Here is a 26,510-nt window from a genome sequence, read left to right on the forward strand (position 1 = left end):
TGACATTGTTTTCTATCTTAGTCTGTATATTTTTAAACATTAAACAACATAACAATTCTTAATAATTTGGGCAAAAATTTATCTAGGAGTGATTAAAACCTGAAAACTTAGGCCATAGGAAAGATGAAATCTAGCAGGTTCTGGGACACTGCAAGGCAAGAGCTAGCAGACAACACATGGAGGGGTGACTGCCATGTGGGTGTCCTTCCTGGACATAGCTGAAGACGGTGCCTAGAAGAGTGGAAAAGACCTCGCCGGTGCCCCTGCCTGTCGCTGCTGTCATTCAGCATGGCTGTTCGTATGGCGTTGGTTACAATGGTGGGGATGCTTAGCCGTCCTGTTGAATCACAGACATCAGAATATTTTATTCACAGTAATGAGGGATTTTAGAGAGAAAAATATAAGATTTCTATAGCATGTGTAGACACAGATATGTACTCAAATTAACAATGAGTAAGGAAATAGAAATTTCAAAAACAGGAGTTTATGCTTTTATACAGATTAAACTTCCTAGGATAGCATGGTTAAATAACTTTGGAAAACTGATAAATGTTCATTTAAAGTACATTCATTTTCTTTTGCTGTCTGTCTTATCATATATTGTGGTTATTTTGAGAGTATGCTATAAATGTATGTTGTGATTTTTTTTTAGCTGACCTCTGAGATGTTTGAAGCTGATCTTGAGAAGGCGCTGCTTCTGAGTAAGCTCGAGTATGAGGAGCACAAGCAGGTACTGACCGACATGGCCGCTGCCAACTGGAGGGACCCACAAAGTCTCTGCTTTGGGGTGGGGTGTAACTTACTGTTAGGCCCTGGATTTATCCCCTAAAACTACAAAAAAAAAAGTTTGTCCCCAAATCTATGACAGGATCCACATCAGGGTCCATGCAGGATTCCTCCCTCCTCAGATCCACATCAGGGTCCATGCAGGATTCCTCCCTCCTCAGATCCACAACAGGGTCCATGCAATACCCCTCCTCAGATCCACAACAGGGTCCATGCAGGATCCCTCCCTCCTCAGATCCACAACAGGATCCATGCAGGATCCCTCCTCCTCAGATCCACATCAGGGTCCATGCAGGATCCCTCCCTCCTCAGATCCACAACAGGGTCCATGCAGGATCCCTCCCTCCTCAGATGCACATCAGGGTCCATGCAGGATCCCTCCTCCTCAGATCCACAACAGGGTCCATGCAGGACCCCTCCCTCCTCAGATCCACAACAGGGTCCATGCAGGATCCCTCCTCCTCAGATCCACAACAGGGTCCATGCAGGATCCCTCCTCCTCAGATCCACAACAGGGTCCATGCAGGACCCCTCCCTCCTCAGATCCACAACAGGGTCCATGCAGGATCCCTCCTCCTCAGATCCACAACAGGGTCCATGCAGGATCCCTCCTCCTCAGATCTACAACAGGTTCCATGCAGGACCCCTCCTCCTCGGATCCACATCAGGGTCCATGCAGGATCCCTCCTTCTTCAGATCCACAACAGGGATCATGCAGGATCCCTCCTCCTCAGATCCACATCAGGGTCCATGCAGGATCCCTCCTCAGCTCCACAACAGGGTCCATGCAGGACCCCTCCTCCTCAGATCCACAACAGGGTCCAAGCAGGATCCCTCCTCCTCAGATCCACAATAGGGTCCAATGAGGGAACAGAAATCAGGGAACCATGCCTTTCTGATGACTTAGAAGGTTGAGTTTCTCCAACCAAGATGAAGCAAACAAAAGAATGAAATACAGGCCACATGACTTACCTTCCTTTTGATGGACATAGACTATAAGAAGGCTTAGCAGCTTTGAGTGAAGTTCAGTGGTCAGGTGTGTGCTTAGCTTATGTAAGATCCATTACCTATGGTCTTATGTTGGTTTCCAGTTCCTGTGTCTGAATTGTGTAAAGTTTGACTTATGTAACATTATACTTCTTAACATTTACTAGGATTTTGTTGTTGTTCCCTAGATTCATTCAAGTTGGTCAAAAATACCCTCCTCTCATGCTTGAGGCCTTTTTGGCCATGCTACAGTTCACTAGTGTGTCTATCCCAGGAGAAAGACAGAGAGGAATTAAAGCACATAGTAAATGATTTTACTACAAAAAACCCTTGCCAGTCAGGTGGTCTGTGGTGTCCCATCCAGTCATCAGGTGGTCTACTGTATCCCATGTGCTTTATTTTCCATGTCCTTATTCACTGTAAGCTAAATAACCAAAATGATTATGACCAAAATCAAGGCTGGAGAGAGAACTCGGTGCTTAAGAGCACCAGCTACTCTTCCAGGTGATCTGAGCTCAGTTCTTAGCATCTGTATGACAACTTAGAACCACCTGCAACTCCAGCCCCTCTCCTGGTCTCTAGAGGCACTACATACACAGTGTGCAGACACACTTGCAGCCAGAACACCCGCGTGCAGAAACGTAAGTCATTTCTTTTTTAAAAGAAGGGGAGAAAAAGAATGATTATAATCTAAATGGTTAGGTGTCCACTGAGATAAAAACCAAGCTGTTATAAAAGGGAATATAATGCTTTACTGTGACTTGGCCATTTAAATGGACTTGGAGGTTATGCTTGGTGAGGTGCTTCTTTATTTCTGAATTAGTGCATATGATTTTAATTTTAATGATTAGCTGTTGTAGAATGCACGTCATTGTTCTGAACCTGAAACAATTAGGTGCTTTAGGAGTGGAGCAAATGGTGTTGATAAAATGTCATGTTCCCAGCCAGTTTTCTTGTTAAATTCATAGGCCTAGTACTCCAAACCACTCATTTTTGTCAGAGAGTAATGACTCTAAGAGAATGGAAGTGCTGCTTTTGTATGTGAAGACTAGTTTTATTTAATTACATTAATGTCCTCACAGAGTTTACAAGTCAGTATTTCAATCAAATAACTGTAATAGTTTATATTTGTGTGTGTGTGTGTGTGTGTGCATGCATGTGTGTGTGCTTTAAGTGCCCATATACAAGTGTGCAGGAAGGCCAGAAAGCAGCATCAGTCTCTCTCCATCTTCTTTTTGAGACAGGATCTTGGCTAAAGATGAGGCTCACAGACTCAACTAGATTGGCTTACAGCAAGTCCCAGGGATCCTTCTTTCTACCTCCCCAGCTCTGCGTCACAGGCACTCACCACTACACTCCACTACACCATGTTCATTTGACATGGGACTAAGGATTGAACTCTGGTCCTCATGCTTGAAAAACAAATACTATACCAATTGTTCCATCTCTCATCTTCCCTCCCATGATTATTCTAGCCTGTGACTTTATATAGCAAATAATGAAAGTTTGGGCCACCCACTGGCTTACACCTACAATCCCAGCACTGCTGAGGCAAAGGCAGGAGGATGGCTACAGCTTTAGGCCAGTGGCTTGGGCTACAGTGTGTCCTAGGCCAGCTTGGGCTACAGAGTGAACTCCTGTCTCAAAAACAGAAAAGAAAAGGAAAAAAACCTCAGGAATGTTGTTTTCTGTCTCTTCTATTGCTCACCAGCCGGGTGCTGGCATAGGATGTGAGGATAAAGACTACCTCAGCCCTTGGGCTTGGGAAGGAGACAGGCACACGGTGCCTGGGACACTCACCTGTTCTTAGCATTGTGAAGACTCAAAATAATCAGCTTCTGTAGTGCCTTTGATGGGGATGGGATTTTTCAAAAACAATTGTCTTAAAGTCTTACTAGACTTATTAGCTGTTCACAAAGCACACCAGAAGAAAGTCGGCACTCTCAGGGAAGGCATGTCATTATGACAATAGCTGAAATACTATGTCTATAGTAGCTGAAATGTGTGAAATACTACCTAGGGAAAACTGTAACTGAGGGACCTAGGAAAGCTTCAGTGGGCTAAAAGACAGTGTCAGAACACATGTGGTGGGCTTGCCTTCTCTTAAAAAATACTGGATATTTTTAACTTTTAGATTGACTTCAGGTTTTTATTTTAGAAACTCATGCTGTTAACTATAGAAAGTGAATTGAGGGGATAAATTAGAGATTATGTCAGTGTCCAGGCAAGAGAAGAGACCTAGTAACTAACAGGATGGTTCATTAGCATATAAGATACGTAGGGAAAGTAGACAAGAAAAGATGAGACTCATGATTGACAGCTGTGTCAAGGGTGGCATAGCTGAGCACTGCGCTGATGTCTGTGCGGAGAGAGCTCATGAGTGCGCTGATGTCTGTGCGGAGAGAGCTCATGAGTGCGCTGATGTCTGTGCGGAGAGAGCTCATGAGTGCGCTGATGTCTGTGCGGAGAGAGCTCATGAGTGCGCTGATGTCTGTGCGGAGAGAGCTCATGAGTGCGCTGATGTCTGTGCGGAGAGAGCTCATGAGTGTGCTGATGTCTGTGCCGAGAGAGCTCATGAGTATGAAGTGGAGGCGTTGACACTGAGGAGCATAGAGGAGCAGGGGAGGGGTGGGAAAGGAGCCAGCAATGGAGACTTAACGGTCATTCGAGATGTGTAAAAAAAACCATACAACGGAGTTATGGCGTCAGGGCTGCTCTCCAGAAGCCAGTGCGTGTCCCCAGCACTCACAGGCAGCTCACAAGCACTCAGAACTCTAGTGCCAAGGACCCAGGGTCATCTTCTGACCTCCTTGGGCCCAGACGTACATTCAGGCAAAACACCTATACACATAACATAAAAACCTTTTAAAAAAAAAAAAGTTTGTTTTTTAAAAAAATACAGTTTTAAAAGAAAACTCATCTTAATTTTAGTGGTAGAAATAACAGAACCCCCATTTCAGGGGTATGAGGTTGGAAATTATAGATTATTCTCTTAAATTTGTTCCTGAAGGAAAGAATAAGAAGTCGGCGGAGGTGGGGATTTAAATCTGTTTTACTTTAGTGTCTTCAGTTGAGAGGATGGACAGTAACTAAGGAGGGTTCTCACACACACACTTTGGCTGCCCTAAGCTCTTGACTCTCTGAGAAGCCTCATGAAGAGTTAATGTTATGCTTTATAAGCCAAACTTAATCACTCTTGGTAATTCTTTTTAGGATTATGAAAACGCTGAAAATGCTTCAACTCAGACAAAAGTTATAAATAAAAAAGATAAAAGAAAGAACCATCAGGGAAAGGACAAACCGCTTACGGTGTCACTCAAAGACTTCCAGTGTGAAGGTAACGTATGTGCGTCCCTGACACACCGGAGCCACTCCCGCCTGCTGGCTTTGTCTTCTTCTTAAACATGGACTCTTGTAACTCAGGCTGACTTCAGACTTAGTGTGTAGCCGAGGGTCCTCCTGCCTCTGCCTTGAGGTCACGGGCGTATCTCATGTCTAGTTTATGTGGTGCTGGGATCAGACCCAGAAGCTTGCTTATGCTGGCCCAGAGTCTACCACCTGAGCTATACCACATCTTATTTTGAGTCTTTTTATAGCTACATAGAGAGTACTTTTCGAATTCTGGTTTTGTCTGTGTACCATTTAGAATAAAGATGTAGCCCTGTGCTTTAGTTCATTTGGTACAGCTGTGGTAGGACAACTAACTGCAGGTGATTTCCAACAAACAGAAGCACATGGCTCATAGTTCTGGAGGCGAGGAAGTTCAGTGTTGAGGTGCCAGAATCTGTCAGAGTGATGCTTGCTGAGCAAATGGTAGTCAGCAAAAGAGCGAGAGACACAAGATTCTGTGTGACTTCCTGAGGAGATAAGAACAAGTGTTTATTCACTCAGGAGAGGGCACCAAGAGCAGACCAGAAAAGCAGTCACCTCCAAGTCTAGCTTGCTGGGCCAATGAGTTTACTGAATTCCTACAGAAGCATGGATGAGAGGTCACCTGTAGGACAGCTGAATCACTTCAACTTGTGTAACAGCTCAGCTTGAACACAGCACCCTGGACCTCTGCCCAAACTGCAGGCAGCTCTGTGTAAGGGATCTCTGCCTGTCATGTAACCTCAGGTATAGGCTGTGTGGGGCTTGCAGAACTGTAGGAATCTCCTCTTCCCTCTAGGGAGTTTTCTCTCCAGGTTACTGATCATTTCATTCTCCTTATAACTTTCCTGTTTAGCTCTTAAATTGATTTAATAATTTTCTTGTATAGGTCTTAAAGTTCTTATCAATTTGTTTGATTTTTTTGGTGATGGTTGATTTTTAAGTGTGGCTCTGAGGTAAATTTGGCAATTTAGGAACCTGGTCATCCTTATTCTCTGGTACTGAGAAGCTGTCAGTGTGTGGCACTTTCCAAGAAGAATCTTCTGCCATGGTTTTGAGTCTCTTTGTTTTGTTTGTGCCCCTTCTGGAGTATCTGTGACCCTGTCCATTGTTTTACATCTATTTTATGTGAGTCTTCTCATGGCTTTATGATCGGGGGAAGGTGAATGGTGTGGATCTCCTGACCTCTTCCTTTGTGCTTCCCTCGTGCATGCATCTTCTGCAGAGCTGCGCCCTTTGCTGCTGGACTAAGGCAGGCTGAGTTCAGTGCCATAGTCTCTGGCTCTTGTTCAGATCACCTGCTGCTCTGGGCAGCAGCAAGGGAAGGTGAACTGCACTCTGGCCATTCTCAGTCTCATACCCCTGTTCCCAGGCTAGCACTTATATGAGGTCTCCTGTGCTGTCATTTCTTCCTTGGCAATTGGGTTCAGCCTCCTTTTGGGTTCTTGCAGTGCACACATTCCTCTTGAGGCTTTTACTGGAGCAGGCGTCCTTCCCGGTGCCTTCCTTTCAGGCGCCATCTCCACACGAACTGCTCAATGTGGTTGGGTGTCCCAGCAGACTTTCTTGTGAAGAAAAAAGGGTCATACGTGCCTCATTTCTGTCGTCTCTAGTGCCTTGATTTCCTCTCTAGGCACTTTTTTTTTTTTAAAGATTTATTTATTTATTTTATATATGTGAGTACATCATAGCTGTCTTCAGACACACCAGAAGAGGGCATGGGATCCCATTACAGATAATTGTGAGCCACCATGTGGCTACTGGGAATTGAACTCAGGATCTCTGGAAGAGCAGTCAGTGCTCTTAACCACTAAGCCATCTCTCCAGCCCACTCTAGGTACTTTTTTATCCTAACCATTCACACCCAAACTCCTGGTCTCACACACACTCACCCACCATCTTCCTGATTTTTTTGGTGAAAGTTTCTTAGAACACAAAGTGCAGTGTTTTCCAGAACTTGGGTTGTTTATGGTGGCCTGTTTGTTTCCCAAGGGACAGAGGCTAGAATCAAGGTTCTCTTGCTTAGTATTTTTCCAATGGTAGTTATATTTGAACATGAATTTTACAGTGACAAAATTTAAAACAAATATGTTTAGAAATAACTATTTGAGGGCTTAAAACTTAAATCAGTCAGTAGGACTCTGGAAAAGTTAGTAAGAATTTACCTTGTTGTAGTTCTGAATTTGTCCCTTGTCTAAAACTAACTAAAAGGAAAACTTGATATTTTTACTTTTGAGAAAATTAAATATAATGGTTGGAGTTGTGGTGGTCCATGCCTGTAATCTCAGAATGCGGGGTGCTGAGGCAGCGGGATCATTAGCCAGGCCAGCCTGGGCTGTGCTGCAAAATGTTCTCTGTAACAAAACAAGTGAAAACCCACTGTCCTAACACTCACTTGAGCTTGTAGTAAAGTTAGATAAGCCCTAAGGGTTTAGCGGTTACGGGTTACCTGTCAAGTTACAGTTTAGAAATGAAAATTTCTCATTCTGAAAACATAAATTTTAGAATGAGATTGTTGTAGTCATTGACAAATAGAAAAGACAGGATCATAGTGGCCAGTAAACTCTTAAAGACAGACCTCTCAGAGCTGCTTGTAATGGGGACTGCACAGCAGCCTCTATTCGAGTATCATAATCAGCAAATTACAAATTCAGTTTCTTAGTAGCATTAGGCACAGTTCAGGTGCTCAGTAGCTACATGTGACTAGGACCTTTCATATTATCCTCTCTGCTGAAACCATAGGGAATCACTGACCAGTGCTCTGTCTATACTAGTTAGAACCATTGCTGACAGAGTAAGCTGCTGTCTGTGCATTGACACAGTAGGAAGGCATCTGGCTCGTAGGCACAATGCCTTAGTAGTAGACATTGGGCATTATTCTCTAAGGATAAATGCTGTTCTAGCAATAATTTCAAAAACTAAATATGAAAAATCTAAATACAGTTTTCAGAAACTAGCTTTTCTGTGAAACTAAGAGTAAACTTAGAGGTTTTGCTTTCGTTTAAGGATCAGGAAAGTTCTTCCTGGGGTTGGAGAAATGGCTCAGAAGTTAAGTGCTTGCTTCTTTTACAGAGGAGTGCTGTTCTAGTCCCAGCATCCATGCTAGACAGCTCACAACTACCTCCAACTCTAGTGCCAGGAGCTCTGTTTTCTGTTTGCATCTACACACACACACACACAGTCCTTTAAAAAGAAAAAAAGGAGGAAAGTTTTCCTGTAATCTAAATAAGGTGCTTTGGTTTAGGGATTAAACACACATGTTGAAGTAAAACATCCAAGTTTACCAAGAGTAATTTTTTTTTTATATAATACATTTTGGGTGTATGGAGATGGCTCAGCATAAGAGGAGTTAAGGCTGCTGTTCCAGGAGACCCTTTTTTAATTTCCAGCATCCACAACTCGGTGTAACTACAGTTCCAGGGAAAGCAATGCCCTCTTGTGACCTCTGTAAGCACCACTTGGCAAACATTCTGGCCAAACACTACACATGTAAAGTAAGTGGGTAGGTTTTTAAATTTTTGTAAACTTTTTAAATTTTAACATTTTTATCGTATGAATGTTTTGTCTAAGTGTGTATCTGTGACCACATATGTACCTGGTCCCTGTGGAGGTCAGAACAGAGCATCAGATGCCCTAGACCAGGAGGTGACAGCTGCTTTAAGCCACTGTGGGTGCTGGGATCACACCGCGTCCTCTGTGAGCACAACCAGTGCGCCTACTCACTAAGCCGTCTCCTCAGGCCAACTTCTTTAAAAAGAAAGAAGCTTCTTTAAAATGTAGGCAGAGGTGTGAAAAGAATACTTATTAGGGGCTGGAGTGCAGCCTCTCTGTGGTGGGCTTGTCTGCCATGCAGGATGCTCTGCGTTCCAGTCCTCACACCACATGCACCTGGCTTCATCGTATGTGCCTGTGAGCCAGCATGGAAGCATGTGAGGAGGCAGGAGCATCGGAAGCTCAGCTTCATCCGCAAAAGTCAGCTTGGGATAAATGAGACAGAACACATGTCAAAAGTACTTTTTAAAACTCCTCATTTGGGCTGGAGAGATGACTCAGAGGTTAAGAGCACTGACTGCTCTTCCAGAGGTCCTGAGTTCAATTCCCAGCATCCACATGGTGGCTCACGACCATCTGTAATGGGATCTGATGTTCTTTTCTGGTGTGTCTGAAGACAGCTACAGTGTACTCATATAAATAAAATAAGTAAATCTTTAAAAACAAAAAAACCCTCCTCATTTATTTCCATGTGATTTCTTAAGTTGTAAGCAAACTTAGTAGCCACATTGAGAGTATAGCAAAGGGAAGCTACAGACTTTTTACAATTTGTGTTGGTCACAGTTGTGATTTTTTTCTTTGGATTATGGCATCATCATATTGCTAAGTAGAACATACCAGAAACTTAGTTTGATGTGAATTAATGATTTGACATTGACTATGTTTTGTTCTGTTCTGATGAACAAATGATGTAGAACATGAGGAGGCGGTCTTTCGTTGGTCCTGAGGAAGGTATTCTGTCAGGTTCTTCTGTGAGAAGTGATAATTGTTTGTAGGCAAGAACATTGTTAAGCAGACATCCTAATCACCTAACTTAAATGCAAGTACCTATTATTCCGATTACCCTTAAATTACAATGTGTGGTCTAGCCTAGAGCTTTAGGTTGAGCTGCCCCTCCCTTCTCCGGCTCTGTTGTTCCTGTCTAGAAGAGCTTTGTAGAGTTTGTGTGTCCATGGTTTGCTTCATCTGTAATTGTTACTGTTCTGTTGTTGAAGTCTGTAAATACACATCTGTAAATATGCTAGGGATTCTATTACAGTACAATCAGATCACTGTGCATCTTAAAAATAATGTAGCTGATAGCTTTTAAGGCCATAAATTACTATCATGTTTTTCATTTCATTCAACAAAGACAGTAATCTGAACATTTTCAGTTAATAGCCCTGATTTTAGACATAGCTGTATCTCCTCCATTTTCTGTCCTCTGAAAAATACATATAGCCAGGTAACTGAACTGTATATAAAACTCACATGCTTAAAATTTAATGCCATCCCTTGGTGCAGTGGCATCTACTAGGATATAAAATGTAGTCCCTAATCAGAATGCAATTAGCAAGTTTATGCTAGGTTTTAACATCCTAAGCCTAAAAGCAAGTCAGATACAAATCTTGGAAAACTGTGTGTAACACTTTACAATTGTAACATTCTTTCAGCTACATTCTTTACATGTTGAAATATTTGTATGTGTTAATTCTTTCCTGTAAAACTTTATTTTTCTTTTTTTTTATTTACAGATCATATTAGTAAAAAGACAGAGGTAAGTTTTACTATGATTGTCCTGTAGTCTAGAAAATACTGAAGAATAATACTTTAATGAATAGCAGTAAATCTTTTTCTAGAGACATGGCCACTTAAAGGTTTGTCTTCACTAAACTCATTATGTTTCTGGTATTATAAGGATATAAATACAGTAGAATAAAAGTGATTATTTGCATAAACCACAGTTTCATTTGGCATTACTATCCTATCTGTATGAATATACAATCTTAAAATTCAAGGAAGTGACTTAATCTCCAAATCTGTATTTCAATTTTTGTATTTATATGTGTGTTTATTCTTTTGTATTGAGGAAAACGTGTGTTTACAAGTGTATGTGCAAAGATGTTCATGTGTGTTTGTGAATGGCTGTGTGTGGCAACCAGGACACAAGTGGAGATGCCATTTCTTAGGTGCTCTCCACCTCTGTGGACCCACACGGGACTGACTCTTACACGTTGTCCTCCAGCCTCTACATGTGTCATGTACACATGCCATCCTACCTATGGCTTATCCTCCTAGATGTGGTGACACATGTTTACAGATTTCACACCTGGGAGGCAAAGGCACAAGACTGTAGTTTAAGGCAAGCCTGAGCTACCTAGCAAGTCCCTGTAACAAAGAACCAAAATAACAAAAAATCCAGAATAAAAAGCAAACCCCCAAAAGGCTGGCAAGATGGCTCCGAACATAGCGGTGCTCCCTGCCAAGCCTGACAACCTGAATTGGGTCCTTGAGACCCAGTGGTGGAAGGAGAGAACTGACAGATAACCACCTGGTATAAATACTTGACTAGTGGGGAAGGGAAAGTGTGTATAGGTGGACCATTGGGAAGATTGTGTAGTGTGATGTATTAAGAGATCTTTACATTGCAAAGCTGGATGTCTGTCCCCTAAGAGGTTATGTGGCACCCTTAGAAATGTGGGTAACAGTGAGAAAGTGTTAGGTTAGAGAGATGGCGCAGTAGCAGAGTGCTGCAGTGCAGTCATGAAGGCCAAAGTCAGATGGAAAAGGGCGTCCTGCATATGCCGGCAGTCCCAGCTCTGAGACGGCAGAAACAGGAGAATTGCAGGGCTGCTGGCTTACAGCCCAGCTAAGCTGGTACAAGCTCTAGGTTCACAGAGAGGTGAAGGAATAGGTGGTAAGTAATATTTTTTAAAAAGGCTGTCTGATGTCCAGCTCTGGCCTCTGCACACATGTGCAGAAGCACTCAAATATGCACAAACACATACAAGATCATACTGCAGGCTGCTACTGATACACTACTGTAGAGAAACTTACATATGCGACCACCTAAGAACATGTACATAGATGTTGGCATCTGTGTTTGTGATGACCAGGCCTACCCCTTACATCTTACCCAAGAAAAGACTTGGAACAGATCCAGATGCTTATCTTTAGTAGAGGTTTATGAAGTAGTGAAGATACTTAAGGATAGCAAAACTTACAAAGTGTGCTCAAAACCAGTGCTTAACCTAACCATAAGTCAACCCTCAAGAGGGGTATCTGCCACACGGGGTTCAGGGCTCAGACCTGTAAGTGAAAGGATGCTGAGAAGAAGCACCCTTTCTTGGGCAGCTGGATATGTTACTAATGGCGGAACATTTGCCTGCTGTGAGTAGGCCTGGAGCTGATTCCCAAAAAATCTGGGAAATGGAAGTTCTGTCTGACAGCTCACCTGGTCTCCAATAAGAACATGTGAAGAGAAAAAGTGGGTTGTGGAAAGGGGTTTTTTCTAGACTAGAAGAGACTCGAGCTCACCAGTCATGATGTAGGCCCTACTCAGATTATGCCATGGTGTCCCTATTGTGAAATCCCTAAGCCAAGCAAATGTATGGGTGAAGTAAGACACACAGAATGAAGTTACGTTTTTTAGTGCTGTTTGCATAATAACAAAATGGGGGTGATAAACAGTAAACTCAGGGTCATGATTACTTTGTGGAGGCAAGATGTGTATGAGAGAGTACAGAGTGTACGGCACACGTAGGTCATGCTCTAGTCTTCAAGAGGAATGAGGTTGTGGGCAGCTTTTGTTGCAAGCAGCTTTACTAGCTAGTAATGTGGCTTAGTAGGAAAACACTTACTGTCAAGCCTGATGACCCAGGTTCAATTCCCTGGGCCCCACATGATGGAAGAAGAATGTTCACACTTGCAGAGAACAAGTTCTTCTCTGGCCTCCATCCTCTTCAGTAAGCAAAATACAATTTAAAATAGCAGTTTTGTTGAATTATATAATTTGCAATAAATTTACCATTGCATGTATATAACTAAGGCATAAAAACAGACAGAGATCAAATCTAATGTCTTAGATATATTAAACAATTGCTTTACCACTGAGCTAAACTCCCAGCTCCATTTATAGTAAACTCAAGGAGTTGTATGGCCAGAATCGTAGTCTAGATGTAGAATTGTCTATAATCCCCCAGAGTTCCCTTGTATTCCCCTCTTGAGTCCCTGGCAATGACTATTCTGGTTTTGATTTCTACAGATTTGCACTTTCTGGTGACCTCTGAACACCCCGGTGTTGTCTTTTTATGATTGATTACTTTCACTTGGCGTAGTATTGTTAGGTTGATCCATGTTGTATTATGTGTCAGTGGTTCATTCAGCTAGACATAGTTGCACAGTGTCTCCCAACATGGAGGAGGCCAGGCCATCCTAGTCTACATAGTTCTGGGCCAGCCTGCACTACAGAATGAGACCCTGTCTCAAACAATCAAATAGTGGTTCATTCAGCTTTATTGCTGAATTTATTTTATTGTGATAATATTTTTTATTCAGTTAGTTTGGTGTTTATGTGGTTCTGTGTTTTTATTTCTCTCAGGTGGCTGTCTTGAGTTAAAATTGCTAGATTGTATAGTGATTTTTCTTTTTGCAGAGGTAGGAGTTGAAATTGTTTACCTGTTTGTCATGTCCTAGAGATGGAGCCCAGAGCTTTAAGCATTTACTACTGAGTTACATCCAAAGACCTTTTAACTCTTTCATACATGATCTCACTAAGTTATCTATGCTGGCTTTGAACTCTATATCTAGGCAAGCCTTGATCTGGTGATCCTCCTGCCTCAGCCTCCCAACTAGCTGATATTATAGGCCTACAACAGGAGACCTGGTTGAAATGTCTGTTTAAAAGCCTGTCAGATTGAGATGGTGGTTTTTAGACAGTAGATGTGGTATTTACTAGTCTCTCCAGTGGTGTGTAAGAAGTTGTAGTTTCTACACACCCTTGCCAGCACCTAGTGGAGATGTAGTTGGTCTCACTGAATTTCAAATGCCATTTTCCTGATAACTGATAAGTATGTTTTCATAGGCTTGTCAAAAATCTTTGAACAGTCTTCTCAAATCTTTTGCCAAATTTAAGTGTGTCTTAATGTGTGTGTCATTCGGAAATACTGAGGGGCTAAGATTTTGGGGAGGTAGGAATCCTGGTAAGAGGAGTAGTAGTCAAAAGATGGTTGGCATGGTGGGCATGCCCTTGATCCCAGCATAGAGGTGTGGGTCTCTGTGAACTCAAGGCCAGCCAAAGTGAATCCTGAAGAGTGAGATCTGTCTCAAAAACTCAGGCAAGCAAGGCCACTGCAGAGTATATATCCAGAAGCTGTTAGTGTTCCCAGCATGCTGCTCCTGTCAAGGGAGCTCAGCAGTGTTGTATGCTTTAAAGTGAGAGCTTGACAGACTATGGTAGTTTGACAAGGCAGTACTTTGAATGACGTTTGTGCCACTTAGCAGTGGGTCCTGAGAGGCACAACCTTGATTGCTTAGTGGGCTACCTGCTCTGTTCTGGTGGTTGTGAGACGCAACCACCAGGTTGTATATATATAACAGTGTCTACGTGCTCTATACAACATGAAGTTCTCTACATGTAATTAACTCTTTTGTATTGATATACAAATAAATTTCATTCAGACATTTCCCTTTCTTGGGTGATGTGCAGGTAAACACTGAGCAGCCATGGATTGAACTGTGTGACTGTTTACAGAGACAGTGGACTTGATAAAACTGTAGCCAGAAGACCAATGGGGACACACGGAGCATTTCCTTTAGTCTGCCTGATAACAAGAAGAGGGGAAATCCTACTTCATTAGAGAGTGTGTAAAATCACATCTCTTTAATACTGCCTTTATTTATACACACAGTTTATGTTAAAATGACTTGTAAATGCAGCACAAAACAGTGCAAATATGAAGCTGTAGTAACGGAGTCTGTTTGATACTGAGAATTGACAGTATTGAGAGTGGACATAGAGGTTGATAGAATTAAGAGTCTAGAAATTTAAAAAAAAATGATATTTGTATTTGCTTGATTTTTGACTGAGTGCCAAGACAATTCAGTATGGGAAAATAGTCTTCTTCATGAAAAAATGTTGGATATCTCTGTGCAAAGGAATATATTTAGATGCCTTCTGCATATATAGAAAAATGAACTTGTGGGGTCACAAGAGCTTATGTGAACCTGAAACCAAGCCAGCATCCAGCCACTGATACCAGTGAGGTCATGCATAGGCCTGAGCCCCAACACCACAAAGGCAGATCTAAGTCATAGGTTTGCCAAATGTAGGAGCAGGAACTCTGCGTCTTAGGAGAGAGCAGAAGTAAAGTGAGATGATCACCCAGCACACGTGCAGCCTAAAGAAAATTAAAACTTTTGTGTTATATAGAGGACATCATGAAAAATGTGCTAAGACAACCCTTATAATGAGAGAAAATATTTACAAATAATATTTAGTGAGATGTTTATTTAAAATACATAATTTTTACGTGTACATGTTCACGTGTGTGCACATGTGTGTGTTTGTGGGGTTCAAAGGTCAATGTCTAGTGTCTTCCTTAATTGCTCTTCACCTTCTTACTATATTGGGGTGCATGTGTGTGACAGCAAACCGTTTTATTCACAGACTTGAAAGTGGAAGGGCATGGAAGAGATCCATGAAATCTGATGTCTTTACAGGGCAGGTTTTTCTGGCCTCTCTGTCACCTACTGGGATTATAGCTAATTGTCACTATGATCAGCTTTTTACAATACATAAATTATTTTCTTTTACATCTATATTTCTTATAAATATGCATATATGCCTGGGGAACAGATAGGCGTACATGAGGCCAGGAGATGCTGTCAGATGCCCGGGAGCTAGAGTTACAGGTTGTTGTGAGCCTTCCAAAGTGGATGCTGGAAACTGAACTCGGGGCCTCTGCAAGAATAGCACACATCTTAACCATGGGGCCATCTCTCTAGCCAGAAGTAAACAGATGAGTAACTCAGTTAAAAAGTGAGCAAAGGTTCTAAGTAAACATTTCTCAGAAAAGATTCTACAGTGTCCAGTAAACTCAGGAATCATAAAGCTAATGGCCGTTCCATCAGCCATAGGGACGTGCAGCTCAAACGTTAGAGTTACCCCATGTGCTGACGGGATGGTAAAATAGTGAGCTACTTGGAGCACTAGCCGGAACATCCCAGAAGGTTAAACGTAGACTTTGAGACCACCCAGTAACCTTACGCCTGGGTAGATGCCCAACAGAACTGGAAGCATATCCATAAACGTCTTACATGTAAGTGTTCACACAGCATTGAGCTGACCGTCTACCAGTGACAAGAGAAAGACGATGTAAAATGGGATAGATACCACGTGGTAGAAAATGAAGTACTAATCCATGCTATCACATGGACAAGGCTTGCAAACCTAGTGGTAGACCAAAGAAGTTTGGAGCAGAAAACACAGTCTTCCGTTTATATGAAATGAGCAGAATAGATACGTTTATAAAGACAGAGAATTAGTGCTGCCTAGGGCCGAGAAGAGCATGTGAGAGAGTGTGACTGCTGATGAGTGCAGGTGAGGAGAGTGTAAAGCTGTTGGTGGTGGGCAGTTGTACATCTCTGATGCAGGAAACTGGGGCTTTTCAGTGATAATGGAGTGAACTGCATGGTGTGTGTATACAGGTAAAAAGCCAACTGTGCCTGGCCATGCTGTTCCAGAGCCAAAATTTCAGTATATGAGAAGCTTGGCAGGAGAATCACAAGTTCTAGACCAATGTGGACCCCACTGTAAGACCCTGCCTCTAAAAGATGTCAGTCATAGGAAACGCCAAAATAGGAAGAAAAAAGAAAGAGACCCTTACCAAGCATGCTGTTCCTGCTTGTCTTCTGGAGGCAGGGAAGAGTGATGGGTTGTCTCCTAGCAACCTTTCTTTCCTTTAGTGACTCATGAGGTTTAGTGAATGTGGATATGTGTGTGTTGAAAGATAGTAACTCAGGATTTATTTTGACAGGAATCAAATTCTTCTCAGACTTTGTCACATGATGGGGGATTCTTCAATAGACTGGAAGATGATGTTCATAAGATTCTTGTTAGAGAAAAAAGGAGAGAACAACTTACAGAACAGAACGGAACAGATAACTGTCCAGCTCCAGAGCACAACCAGGCATGTAAAATAACATTCTCCTAAAGTCACAGTGAAATTTTCTTTTTTGTTTTAAGGAAAGTAAACTTCAGATTTCAATTTTAATTGTGTAAAGTGATAGTTTTAGGATATTATGTTAGTCTTTATTCTGTAAAGAGTAATGTAAATATGCAGTTAATTCACCAGCGAACACAGCACATGCTGCACTGTATGTATCGTTAAGAACTGGTGCTGGAGAGAAGGACGCTCCTGTCTCAGGCACAGAGCAGTCAGTGCTCAGGGAGCCGAGAGCCTAAGTGTAATTAGATGATCACGTGACATTAGTGCTGTGTAAGGCTGGACAGCAGTGAGATATAATGAAAGAGAATCTATGTCAGAACCAAACAAATACAGTAAAAATATTAGCATTGCAACTCATCTGCGCTCTTGCATTAGAAACATAATTGTTTCCTCTTTTACATGATTTTTAGGAGAGTTAGAAATTAAAATTTAAAATGCTTAACAGAGTATATCGTACACAGTATTCCATTTAATCATTGTTGTATAGAGTTGTGAGTACAAAGAATAGGCACATTGGTGTAATACAATGGGACATCAAGATGGGTTTCTGCCCAGAAACTAAGGCTTGAGCTGAAAGCTAGCAGGACAGAAGACCTGAACACGAGGCAGAAGAAACTAGAATGTCTTCCGTAAACTACAGACACAGGGAAGTAGACAGTGACTTAATTCAAAGAATGCTATGTGCAGATGGTGGGGTAGATTGGGAAGACTTGTACAACACTTAAGGCCTGGCTTATGATTTAGTCTGTAGACAGGAAAGAATTTTTGAGCATAATAAACTTTATTTAGTAATAATAGTTTTATTGCTGAGTCTAGGAAAAATTAAAGAAAGATAAAAAGTATACATGGGCTAGATAAAGATCAGTTGTAAGGAGGCAGGACAGCATAGCATGCTAGGCAGAGGGAAGATTGCTGTAACCATCTGAAAACAGTGCAGAGACAGACTCGAGTGGCACACACCTTTGATCCCAGCACTTGGGAAGCAGAGGTATGTGGATCTCTGTGAGTTCAAGACCAGCCTGGTCTAAATGAAAGAGTTCCAGGATAGGTAGGGCTATACAGAGGAAACGCTGTCTTGAAAAACCAGAGAGATGGATATGACTTATGCTGTAGTAATTCTACAGGTGGTTGTTGTGGTGGTGGTTGTTGATTTGTATGTGTGTGGGAGCATTGTTTGTTTGCTTTGGGTTGTTCAAGACACCTTCTCTGTATAGCTTTGGCTGTTCTAGAACTGGATTAAAGGTGTGTGCCAGCCCCCATCCCAGCTCAACACATGGATCTATGTGCAAACGTCAGTTGCTTATATAGCAAAGTCAGTCAGAACAAAGTAACAGTACCTATAGATAACAACATGGAGAATTCAAAAAATACACTGTGGAATGAGAAAAGTCACTAAATAATAGTTCAATTAGATTACTATCTGTATTAAAATAACCCAGATGTGGTGTCTCAGGGCTATAATCCTAGTGCTTAGAAGGCTGAGAAGTATCCTCTGACCTCCATGTGTGCCTGCATGCATAGGCACAGGTGAACACGATAGATAGATAGATAGATAGATAGATAGATAGATAGATAGATAGATAGATAGATAGATAGATAACATAACATGCATGTCATCAGACAAGATGGCAGACTAGAGAATGGTTCTGTGCGGGCCAGTGAAGCTTTTAAGAAAAGCAGAATAAGAAAAAAGGTAGACTCTATTCCAAAGAGAGAACAGCTTTGGAAATCCAGAAAAGAAATAAAAGGAGCCTGGGAAGAGCTGAGGTACAGGCAGGCAGCACAGGGAGCCAGCAGAGCTTCTGCACTTAGTCCTGTCTGGAAGGGGGGAAACAGAGGCCACTGCCGAAGGCAGTTTGTTTTTCCACTGCTAAGTGTACCAGGATCAAGCCTTCAAGAGAAGGCTGGTCACCCCCAGGTGGGGAGATACACAAACCAATAGATGAGAAAATCACAGCCCAAAAATACAAACGCCTTCTAACAGAGATGACCCTACTGCAGAGCTCCTAAACCGTGAGATGGGTGCAGCCAGACAGTTAGTTCACATGTTCTCAGAGAAACAAACAAGCGCCTTCTAACAGAGATGACCCTACTGCAGAGCTCCTAAACCGTGAGATGGGAGCAGCCAGACAGTTAGTTCATATGTTCTCAGAGAAACAAATAGTGACCTTTGTCTTGCTTGGGTTTAACTTGTGGGCTCAAATAGTTCCCTTTTTCTAGCCTTGTAGGCACTGGGGCCACAGCATAGGTGACCATACCCAACTCAGTCATCTTATGCCATCTCCCCTCCCTGCAGCCAACCTGGATGGCGGCCTCCTCTTCACAACACTGCTCAGCAGTTTGTCTCATGCTTAAATCTTGGCTTATATGTGCTTGTTGATGTGAAGTCCCCATACTTCACTAGACATGTTTCATATGACAAAATTGTTTTGGTTCTTCCCCCCCCCCCCACCCCCCACCCCCCACCCCCCAGCACCTAGAAACTACTTATTGAGCATCTGTGTGCATTCCCCTTTAGGAAAATGGAACCAATTTACATTCATCAAAACAGAGCCAAGCCTAATGGCACACACCTTTCATTCCAGCATTTGGGAGCCAGACACAGGGGGTATCTCAAATTCAAGTCAGCTTGGTTTATATAGTGAGTCCCAGGACAGTGAGTTCTCAGACAGCCAAGGCTACACAGAAAAACTCTGTGTCAAAAAACAGAAACAAAAACAAACAAACAAACAAACAAACAAAAAACCTCACTTGCTTTCACTGTATGTAACTAGGATCATGTAATTGAGTGAAGGTAGAGATGTAATAAAGTTGCCGAAAAAAATTAAGTCTGTATTTTTCCTCTTACTCTTTCTACAAAGCACTGTTGTAATGTTGTAAAACTATGCTGGGTGGAGCAATCTTGGTCAAAAGCAGTATTTTTGTCTTTTCAGGAAGTGGGTCTAAAAGATGGAAGAATTGAAAGACTAAAGTTAGAACTTGAAAGGAAAGATGCAGAGATTCAGAAGCTCAAAGTTGTGATCACTCAGTGGGAGGTGTGTATCCACTCAGTGGGAGGTGTGTATCCACTCAGTGGGAGGTGTGTATCCACTCAGTGGGAGGTGTGTATCCACTCAGTGGGAGGTGTGTATCCACTTAGTTTGTGAAAGAAAAGAATTATGAATTTATATTTTCTGGGTTTTTATATATGCTTATTATTCAGTTACTAGAAATAGTCTATCAGGTTTTCTAACTGATTATTCACTTAAGTCTTAATGATGGGATAAATTTTGTTATAAAATACATATTGTAGAACACATAATTTATTACATATATTTAGATATATAAACCATTTCAAGCACATGATTCAGTAGCAGTGTTTATGTAGTTATGTAGTTTGTTTTGGGTCAGGATCTCACTATATAGACCAGGCTAACCTCAGATTCACATAGATCAGCCTGCTTCTGCCTCCCAATGCTGGGATTAAAGGTTCAGTGATGTTAAGTACTTTCCCATTACTGTGTGACCATTACTGCGGTTTCCATACAGAAATTGTAGTAATTAAATGGCTCACAATTCCCACCCTTTTTTCCCCTAACAACAATTAACCTCTGTGAATTCCCTGTTCTTGATCCTTCATTTTGGTAGAGTCACAGTTTGTGTCCTTTTCTCTCTGGTTAATTTCTTTTAACATAATGTTTTCAAGGTTCCTCCCTGTCACAGGATTTGTCAAAATTTGATCCATTGTCCCACATTCTCTTACATATACAGACTACATTTTGTGTATGGATATACAGGTATCTGCAGTCCTGCTTTTAGGTCTTTGAGTATATTGAGTAGAATTGCTGATTACATAATTGTTTTGTTTTTTTCTGTGACATGCAAGCTTTTCTAAAGCAACTGTTATTTTACCAGAAATGCATAAGGATTCTAATTTCTCTATATCTTTGCTAATCCTTTATATAAAAATTGTTCTTTTAAAGATTGAGTTAAAATTCTTATTCGTATATATGTGTGCTTGCATGTATGTGCATGTGTGCACAGTTGCCTGTAGAATTCAGAAGGGGTTGTCAGATCCCTGGAGCTGGAGTTAGAGTTGTTATGGACCACCTGAGTGGGTGCTGGGAACCAAACCAGGGTCCTCTGAAAGAGCAACAAGTGTTCTTGACCTGAGCTAGCTCTCCAGCCCTTAAAATTGTCTTTAACCACAAACTTATGAAGCATTCTCTTGCTACTCTCCTTTAGACTTTGACAAAGACACTCCTGTTTCTCAAGTATCCTTTGTCTCCTAGCTAATAATGTTAGTTCACGGATTACTTATTGAGCGCTGTGCTATGCCAGGGCTGGGGCCGGTGTGCAGCAGGCAGCCCTATTTCATCTGGTTCTTAAGAATTACTCAGGAAATAATGATCAGCAATTTAATTGGTTAGAGAACTGTTTAGTAAAAGTCACTTTCATAGAATTTAAAATAAATTTAAAGCCAGGTGGTGGTAGTGCATACCTTTGATCCCAACACTTTGGAGAGGCAAGATCTGAGTTCAAGGCTGGCCTGGCCTACAGAGCAAGTTCTAGGAGAGCCAGGTTTACACAGAGAAACCCTGTCTCAAAATACAATAATAATAAAATAATATATTTAAGTACACTGGGTTCTGGCATCATTCAGTGGTATCTGCTTACCTTTTTTTATTTGGTGAGACCCTAGGTTGGACCCCAGCACTGTAGAAATAAAGATGAAACTGGGAAATTTTGCACATATCTAGTAGATGAAGAGAGAAAATTACACATTGATATTCTTAGGCTTTTATCTTTTTATAATTTAATATATTGTTTTTACTAATTTTTTATTGTTTATTAGTATTTGAAAGTTTTTCAGACTACTAAAGGAAATGTTCAATGAAGACTGGGGAGATAATTATCAATATTCAAATGATCCATGTGAGCGCACAGTTCCTTTTATTCATGAATGTGTGATATATCATTTATGAGGATTAGAAGGAGCCAGGCCGTTTGGAGAGAGGAGCTGAGGAAGCCCAGCAGCCACGAGCTCTGTGTCTGACAGTGGCAGCTGTGGAGTAGCACCAGGGTCCTGATCAGACTTACAGCCAGCACTGCCAAAATGCCGGGACCATTTTCTTTTTACTTTTATTGAAATTAGTTGGAATTATTTAAAGTTTTTATCTAGGGAAGAAATAAAAAAGGATCCTTCAGGAAATTTTAATATTTTCCTGACTTGACTTTTAGCCTCTCTACTTTGAAATCTCTTACATTTAAATTTGTCCTTGTCCCTTTGTGTTTCAGGGTTAGACTCATGTCCTCAGGCTTTATGTCCTAAATCATGTTGCTTTAAGTCTTCAGAGGCTTCATTAAGTAGTTTGTTTACATTCTACATTCTGTTCATTTCATAAATGATTTATGTTTTTAAGCAAGCATAGAATGCACAGCCCAATACATTTAAAAATGGACCATGATTTATCATTTTCAAAAAATTAAAATTTCTTTCCTTTGACTATTAGGCAAAATATAAAGAAGTAAAAGCAAGAAATGGACAATTACTGAAAATGCTTCAGGAGGGAGAGAGTAAGTGACACTTGTGACACACGTATGTATATAATGTATGTGTGTGTTATGCATGTGTATGTGTGTATGCATATATAATACATATGTATGTGTATATGTGTGTATAATGCATATGTATATTTATATACATAAATAAAAATGTGTGTGTATGTATGTATGAATATGTACTGCAAACATGGCTTCTGCCGAAAACACAAGAAGAGGGGGACAGATCTCCTTGAACTGGAATTACAACAGTTGTCAGCCAGCTTGTGACTGTAAGTTGAACCCAGGTTCTTAGTAAGAGCAGCCAGTGCTGTTAACTGCCAAGCCACCTGCCTCTCCAGCTCCCTTGACTGTTTGATTTCTTTGAGATAGGGTCTCACTATGTAGCTCCGGCTGGTCTGAAACCTGCAGTATAGACCAAACTGGTGGTGAACTCATCTGCCTCTCCAGGGCTGGATTAGAGGCTTGCACCACTATACTCAGCCTTTGTGTATTTTTTTAGAACTAAAGCTAATCTTAATATCTGAAGACAAATTGTCAAGTTACATGTTTTGTCAACACAACAAAATTAAGAGTTCCCCAGTGTGATACAAGTTAGGTAGTTAGTTCTGATATTCTCACTGTAAGGCCTCTGAAAGCACCTGTCATCAGGCATGTTTGCCACTGTTCACGGAGAGGGCTGCGCTTGGAGGTCTTACACATTCCTGTCCCAGCTGCCCGTGGAAACAACACAGCTTTAATCCAGCACGCTGGAGGCAGAGGTGGCTGGGTCTCTTAATTTTAGGCCAGTCAAGGCTGCATGGTGAGACCACTGTCTAAAAAAAAAAAAAAAAGGAAAAAAAATCTTGCTTATAAGATTAGCCAAGAAGCCAAGTATAATGGTTTATTTCTGCAATCCTAGCACTTTGAAGACTGAGGTAAGAGGATCAGATGTCCAAGGGGCAACCTGGGCTACAATATAGAATGACAGCTGAGCAGGTGATGCTGAGCTGCTCTTATCAAACATGGTAAACTTGAGTTTGATCCCTGGAAATTACATGATAGAATGAAAGAACTGACGTCCACTAGTTATCCTGACACATGTGGATGGTGGCATGTCACACACACACACATGCACAGTAAATAAGTATAACAAAAATACAAGAAGTAACATGACCTAATAAATAGATACTCAAGATATTTAATTTTTTCCTATGTAATTTTTTCAATTTTCCTATATATCTGCCCCTAGTTATGGGAAATTGGAAAATTAATCATTGTATCAATGCAATTAATATTTCAACACTACAGAAAACTTTAAATTACTTTTTAAAAACTGCAACTGTAATACTGAGCAGAATTTTATGGTGAGACATAAGAGCAGTCAGGCTCCCGAAGAACATGCAAAGAGGAAGAAGCCATTGTCCTGGAGAAGCCGTTCTCTGTGCTGTTGTGTGTCTCACTCAGCCCTTCGGTGCTGAGGCAGTAACACTGTTGTTCTCCTTTCTCTCAGTGAAAGATAAGGCCGAGATCCTTCTGCAAGTTGATGAGTCTCAGAGTATCAAGAACGAGCTGACAGTCCAGGTGAGGGCTGGGGTGCTGCTTGCTTCCTTATGCTCTCTTCTGAGGGCTTGATTGCTATGCCCAACTAAACAGGAGTACTGCTCTTGAAGTGGGCTAGAGAGAGTAATGATTATGTACTGGCAAGGTTTCTGCTTGTTTTATTAAACATGGTAGGTGTGTCCTAAGGAGTGTGAACAGGTAAGGGTGTGAATTGGTGGACATGAAGGTAAACAGCATGCCAAGCTCCCCCTGTTCTTGGATGTGGTTCTCCCTCACACAAGCGTGCACTCTTGGTCTAGCACACACCTGCAGTGTCCCATGAGAATCATGGGAGGAGCGTCTCTGATACTGGCAGTTGTCAGGTTTTATCTCAGTGGAGATGTTCAGAATTAATGTACTTTCCAAAAACGCTGACTCATTGTTTGGTTGTAGGTGTCTTCACTTCATGCCGCACTGGAACAAGAAAGATCTAAAGTGAAGGTGTTACAGGCAGAGTTAGCCAAATACCAGGTATGTTTGTATAATCCTGACATTTTCTTTATAACTACATTTACAGTAGGTACAATAAAAGAATGAATGTGCTATTTTATTTTTAATCCATAATTTGTTCACTAGATAATACTGATGATTTTTGTAAAAAAGGAGGGAAAAGAAAAAATAGGTGTGTGTGTGTGTGTGTGTGTGTGTGTGTGTGTGTGTGTGTGTGTGTGTACTGGGGTATTGGGAGAACTGTGCCTGTGGAGGCCACAGAGGGTGTTGGATTTCCTAAAGTTGGGATTGAAAACACTTGTGACCCTCACAACCTGGGCTGGGAACTGAACTCAGGGCCTCCTGAGGAGCAGCCAGTGTTCTTAACCACTGAGCCATCTCTAGCTCCTTGTTATTGGCCAGATAATGTACATTTTCTAAAATATAAAGGTAATTTTAGATATTGGTATATACAACAATATCCGAATTGATTCAGGAAATGCATTAGACATTTGTGTGCCACTAAGCATATAACTGGAAGGCACAGGTGACACACAGCACAGGTGCCTGCATTTGGTCACGTGGGTGACCACCTGCTAGTTATTCCCACTGTAATTGTCTGTCCTTTTTACTGACAAGTAATATGTAGTGGAGACTTGAGAGTGGGTGACCTTTGACCCAGTGGTTATATAGTCATCAATGTTACCTACATTCACTCTGATTCTGATGATATTTTAGATTCTGCTAGGCTTAAGAATATATTTCAGCTCTTCTTTTCCTATTGAAACAACTGAAAGCAATCATCATTGTTTTCTATTAATAAACATGTCAGATATGTTTTTACATACTTACACATATATATGTAAATCATTAATGTGAAATTTTGGACAGAAAAGCTTAAAAGCCACTGGTAGCATAGAGAATATAACAATTATTTAACCCAGCCTAGCATGGTGGCACACACTGTTAATCCCAGCACTTGGGAGGCAGAGTTTTCTGTGAGTTCAAGGACAGCCTGATCATAATGAGATGCTGAAAGCAGTCCTCATATGTCTCTTAGTTGGATTGGTTTTGGGGGTTTGGTTGGGTTGGGTTGGGTTGGGGTTGGGGTTGGGGTTGGGATGGGTTTTTGGTTTGGTTTGGTTATTTTTTTTGAGACAGCGTTACTCTGTGTAATAACCCTAGCCGTCCTAGAACTCACTCTATAGACTAGGCTGGCCTTGAACTCACAAGAGATCTGCTGCCTCTGCCTAACCATGCTGGAAATAAAGGGATCCCAGCTTGTTTTGTTTTTTAATCTCATTGAGTTTTTCACATTGGCATTATTAGAGTCCATGATGTTTATCCCAGGTGTGTTATTGGTAATTGTTATCATTGAAAAGCATGATAATTTTACATACTGGTAGTTCTCAGTAAGACACACACTAACTGGTAATCCTGAGCATAATGGGTATTTCCCTTAAAGGAGTGTTTTCTAAACCTTTTTTCCTACTAGCAAGAAATAAATTCCTTTTAAAAATGTTATTTACACCCGGTCAGTGGTGGCGCACACCTTTAATCCCAGCACTTGGGAGGCAGAGGCAGGTGGATTTCTGAGTTTAAGGCCAGCCTGGTCTACAGAGTGAGTTCCAGGACAGCCAGGGCTACACAGAGAAACCCTGTCTCAAAAAAACAAACAAAAAAATGTTATTTAATTTCTCACAAAATCAGTACATTTTTTCCCTAAATGAATAAATCTTTTTTGGCCTTCTGCCTGGTCAAGAGTGACTAACAGCATTCATATATTTAAAAGAGGTTTGGGGTTTTCCTTAACTGTTGTATTTGACTCCAGAAGGGAAGCTGTCGGGTGGACAGGGTGAGAGAAGTTAAGGTAGCTGCTGTGGTTTCAAATGAGCCTGGGCCTGCCATGCCCCTAATATGACTTAGAAATGTTAGTTTAGTATAGTCCTATTCATTTTCAGTTTATGTGTGTGAGTGGTTTGCCCTTATTGCCTGCCTGAAAAATCAAAGCTCTGTTGCTGGGGCTGGAGAGATGGCTCAGCAGTTAAGAGCACTGAT

The 26,510-nt window shown here is 41.4% G+C and overlaps 1 protein-coding gene across 4 annotated transcripts in view; it reads left to right on the top strand.

Annotated features, from left to right (window-relative positions):
- Gkap1 (G kinase anchoring protein 1) overlaps window positions 1-26,510 on the top strand; it is a 37,716-nt gene that overhangs the window by 9,784 nt on the left and 1,422 nt on the right. For all 4 annotated transcript variants that reach the window (XM_076938913.1, XM_076938914.1, XM_076938912.1 and 1 more), the window contains exons 4-11: window positions 653-730; window positions 4,987-5,110; window positions 10,428-10,450; window positions 16,710-16,866; window positions 19,839-19,936; window positions 22,394-22,457; window positions 23,935-24,005; window positions 24,417-24,494. In XM_076938913.1, the coding sequence (XP_076795028.1) occupies window positions 653-730; window positions 4,987-5,110; window positions 10,428-10,450; window positions 16,710-16,866; window positions 19,839-19,936; window positions 22,394-22,457; window positions 23,935-24,005; window positions 24,417-24,494 (693 nt within the window). The remainder of the gene's footprint in view (window positions 1-652; window positions 731-4,986; window positions 5,111-10,427; window positions 10,451-16,709; window positions 16,867-19,838; window positions 19,937-22,393; window positions 22,458-23,934; window positions 24,006-24,416; window positions 24,495-26,510) is intronic.

The sequence above is a fragment of the Arvicanthis niloticus genome, chromosome 8 (genome assembly GCF_011762505.2).
Source record: "Arvicanthis niloticus isolate mArvNil1 chromosome 8, mArvNil1.pat.X, whole genome shotgun sequence".
Taxonomy (NCBI): Eukaryota; Metazoa; Chordata; class Mammalia; order Rodentia; family Muridae; genus Arvicanthis; species Arvicanthis niloticus.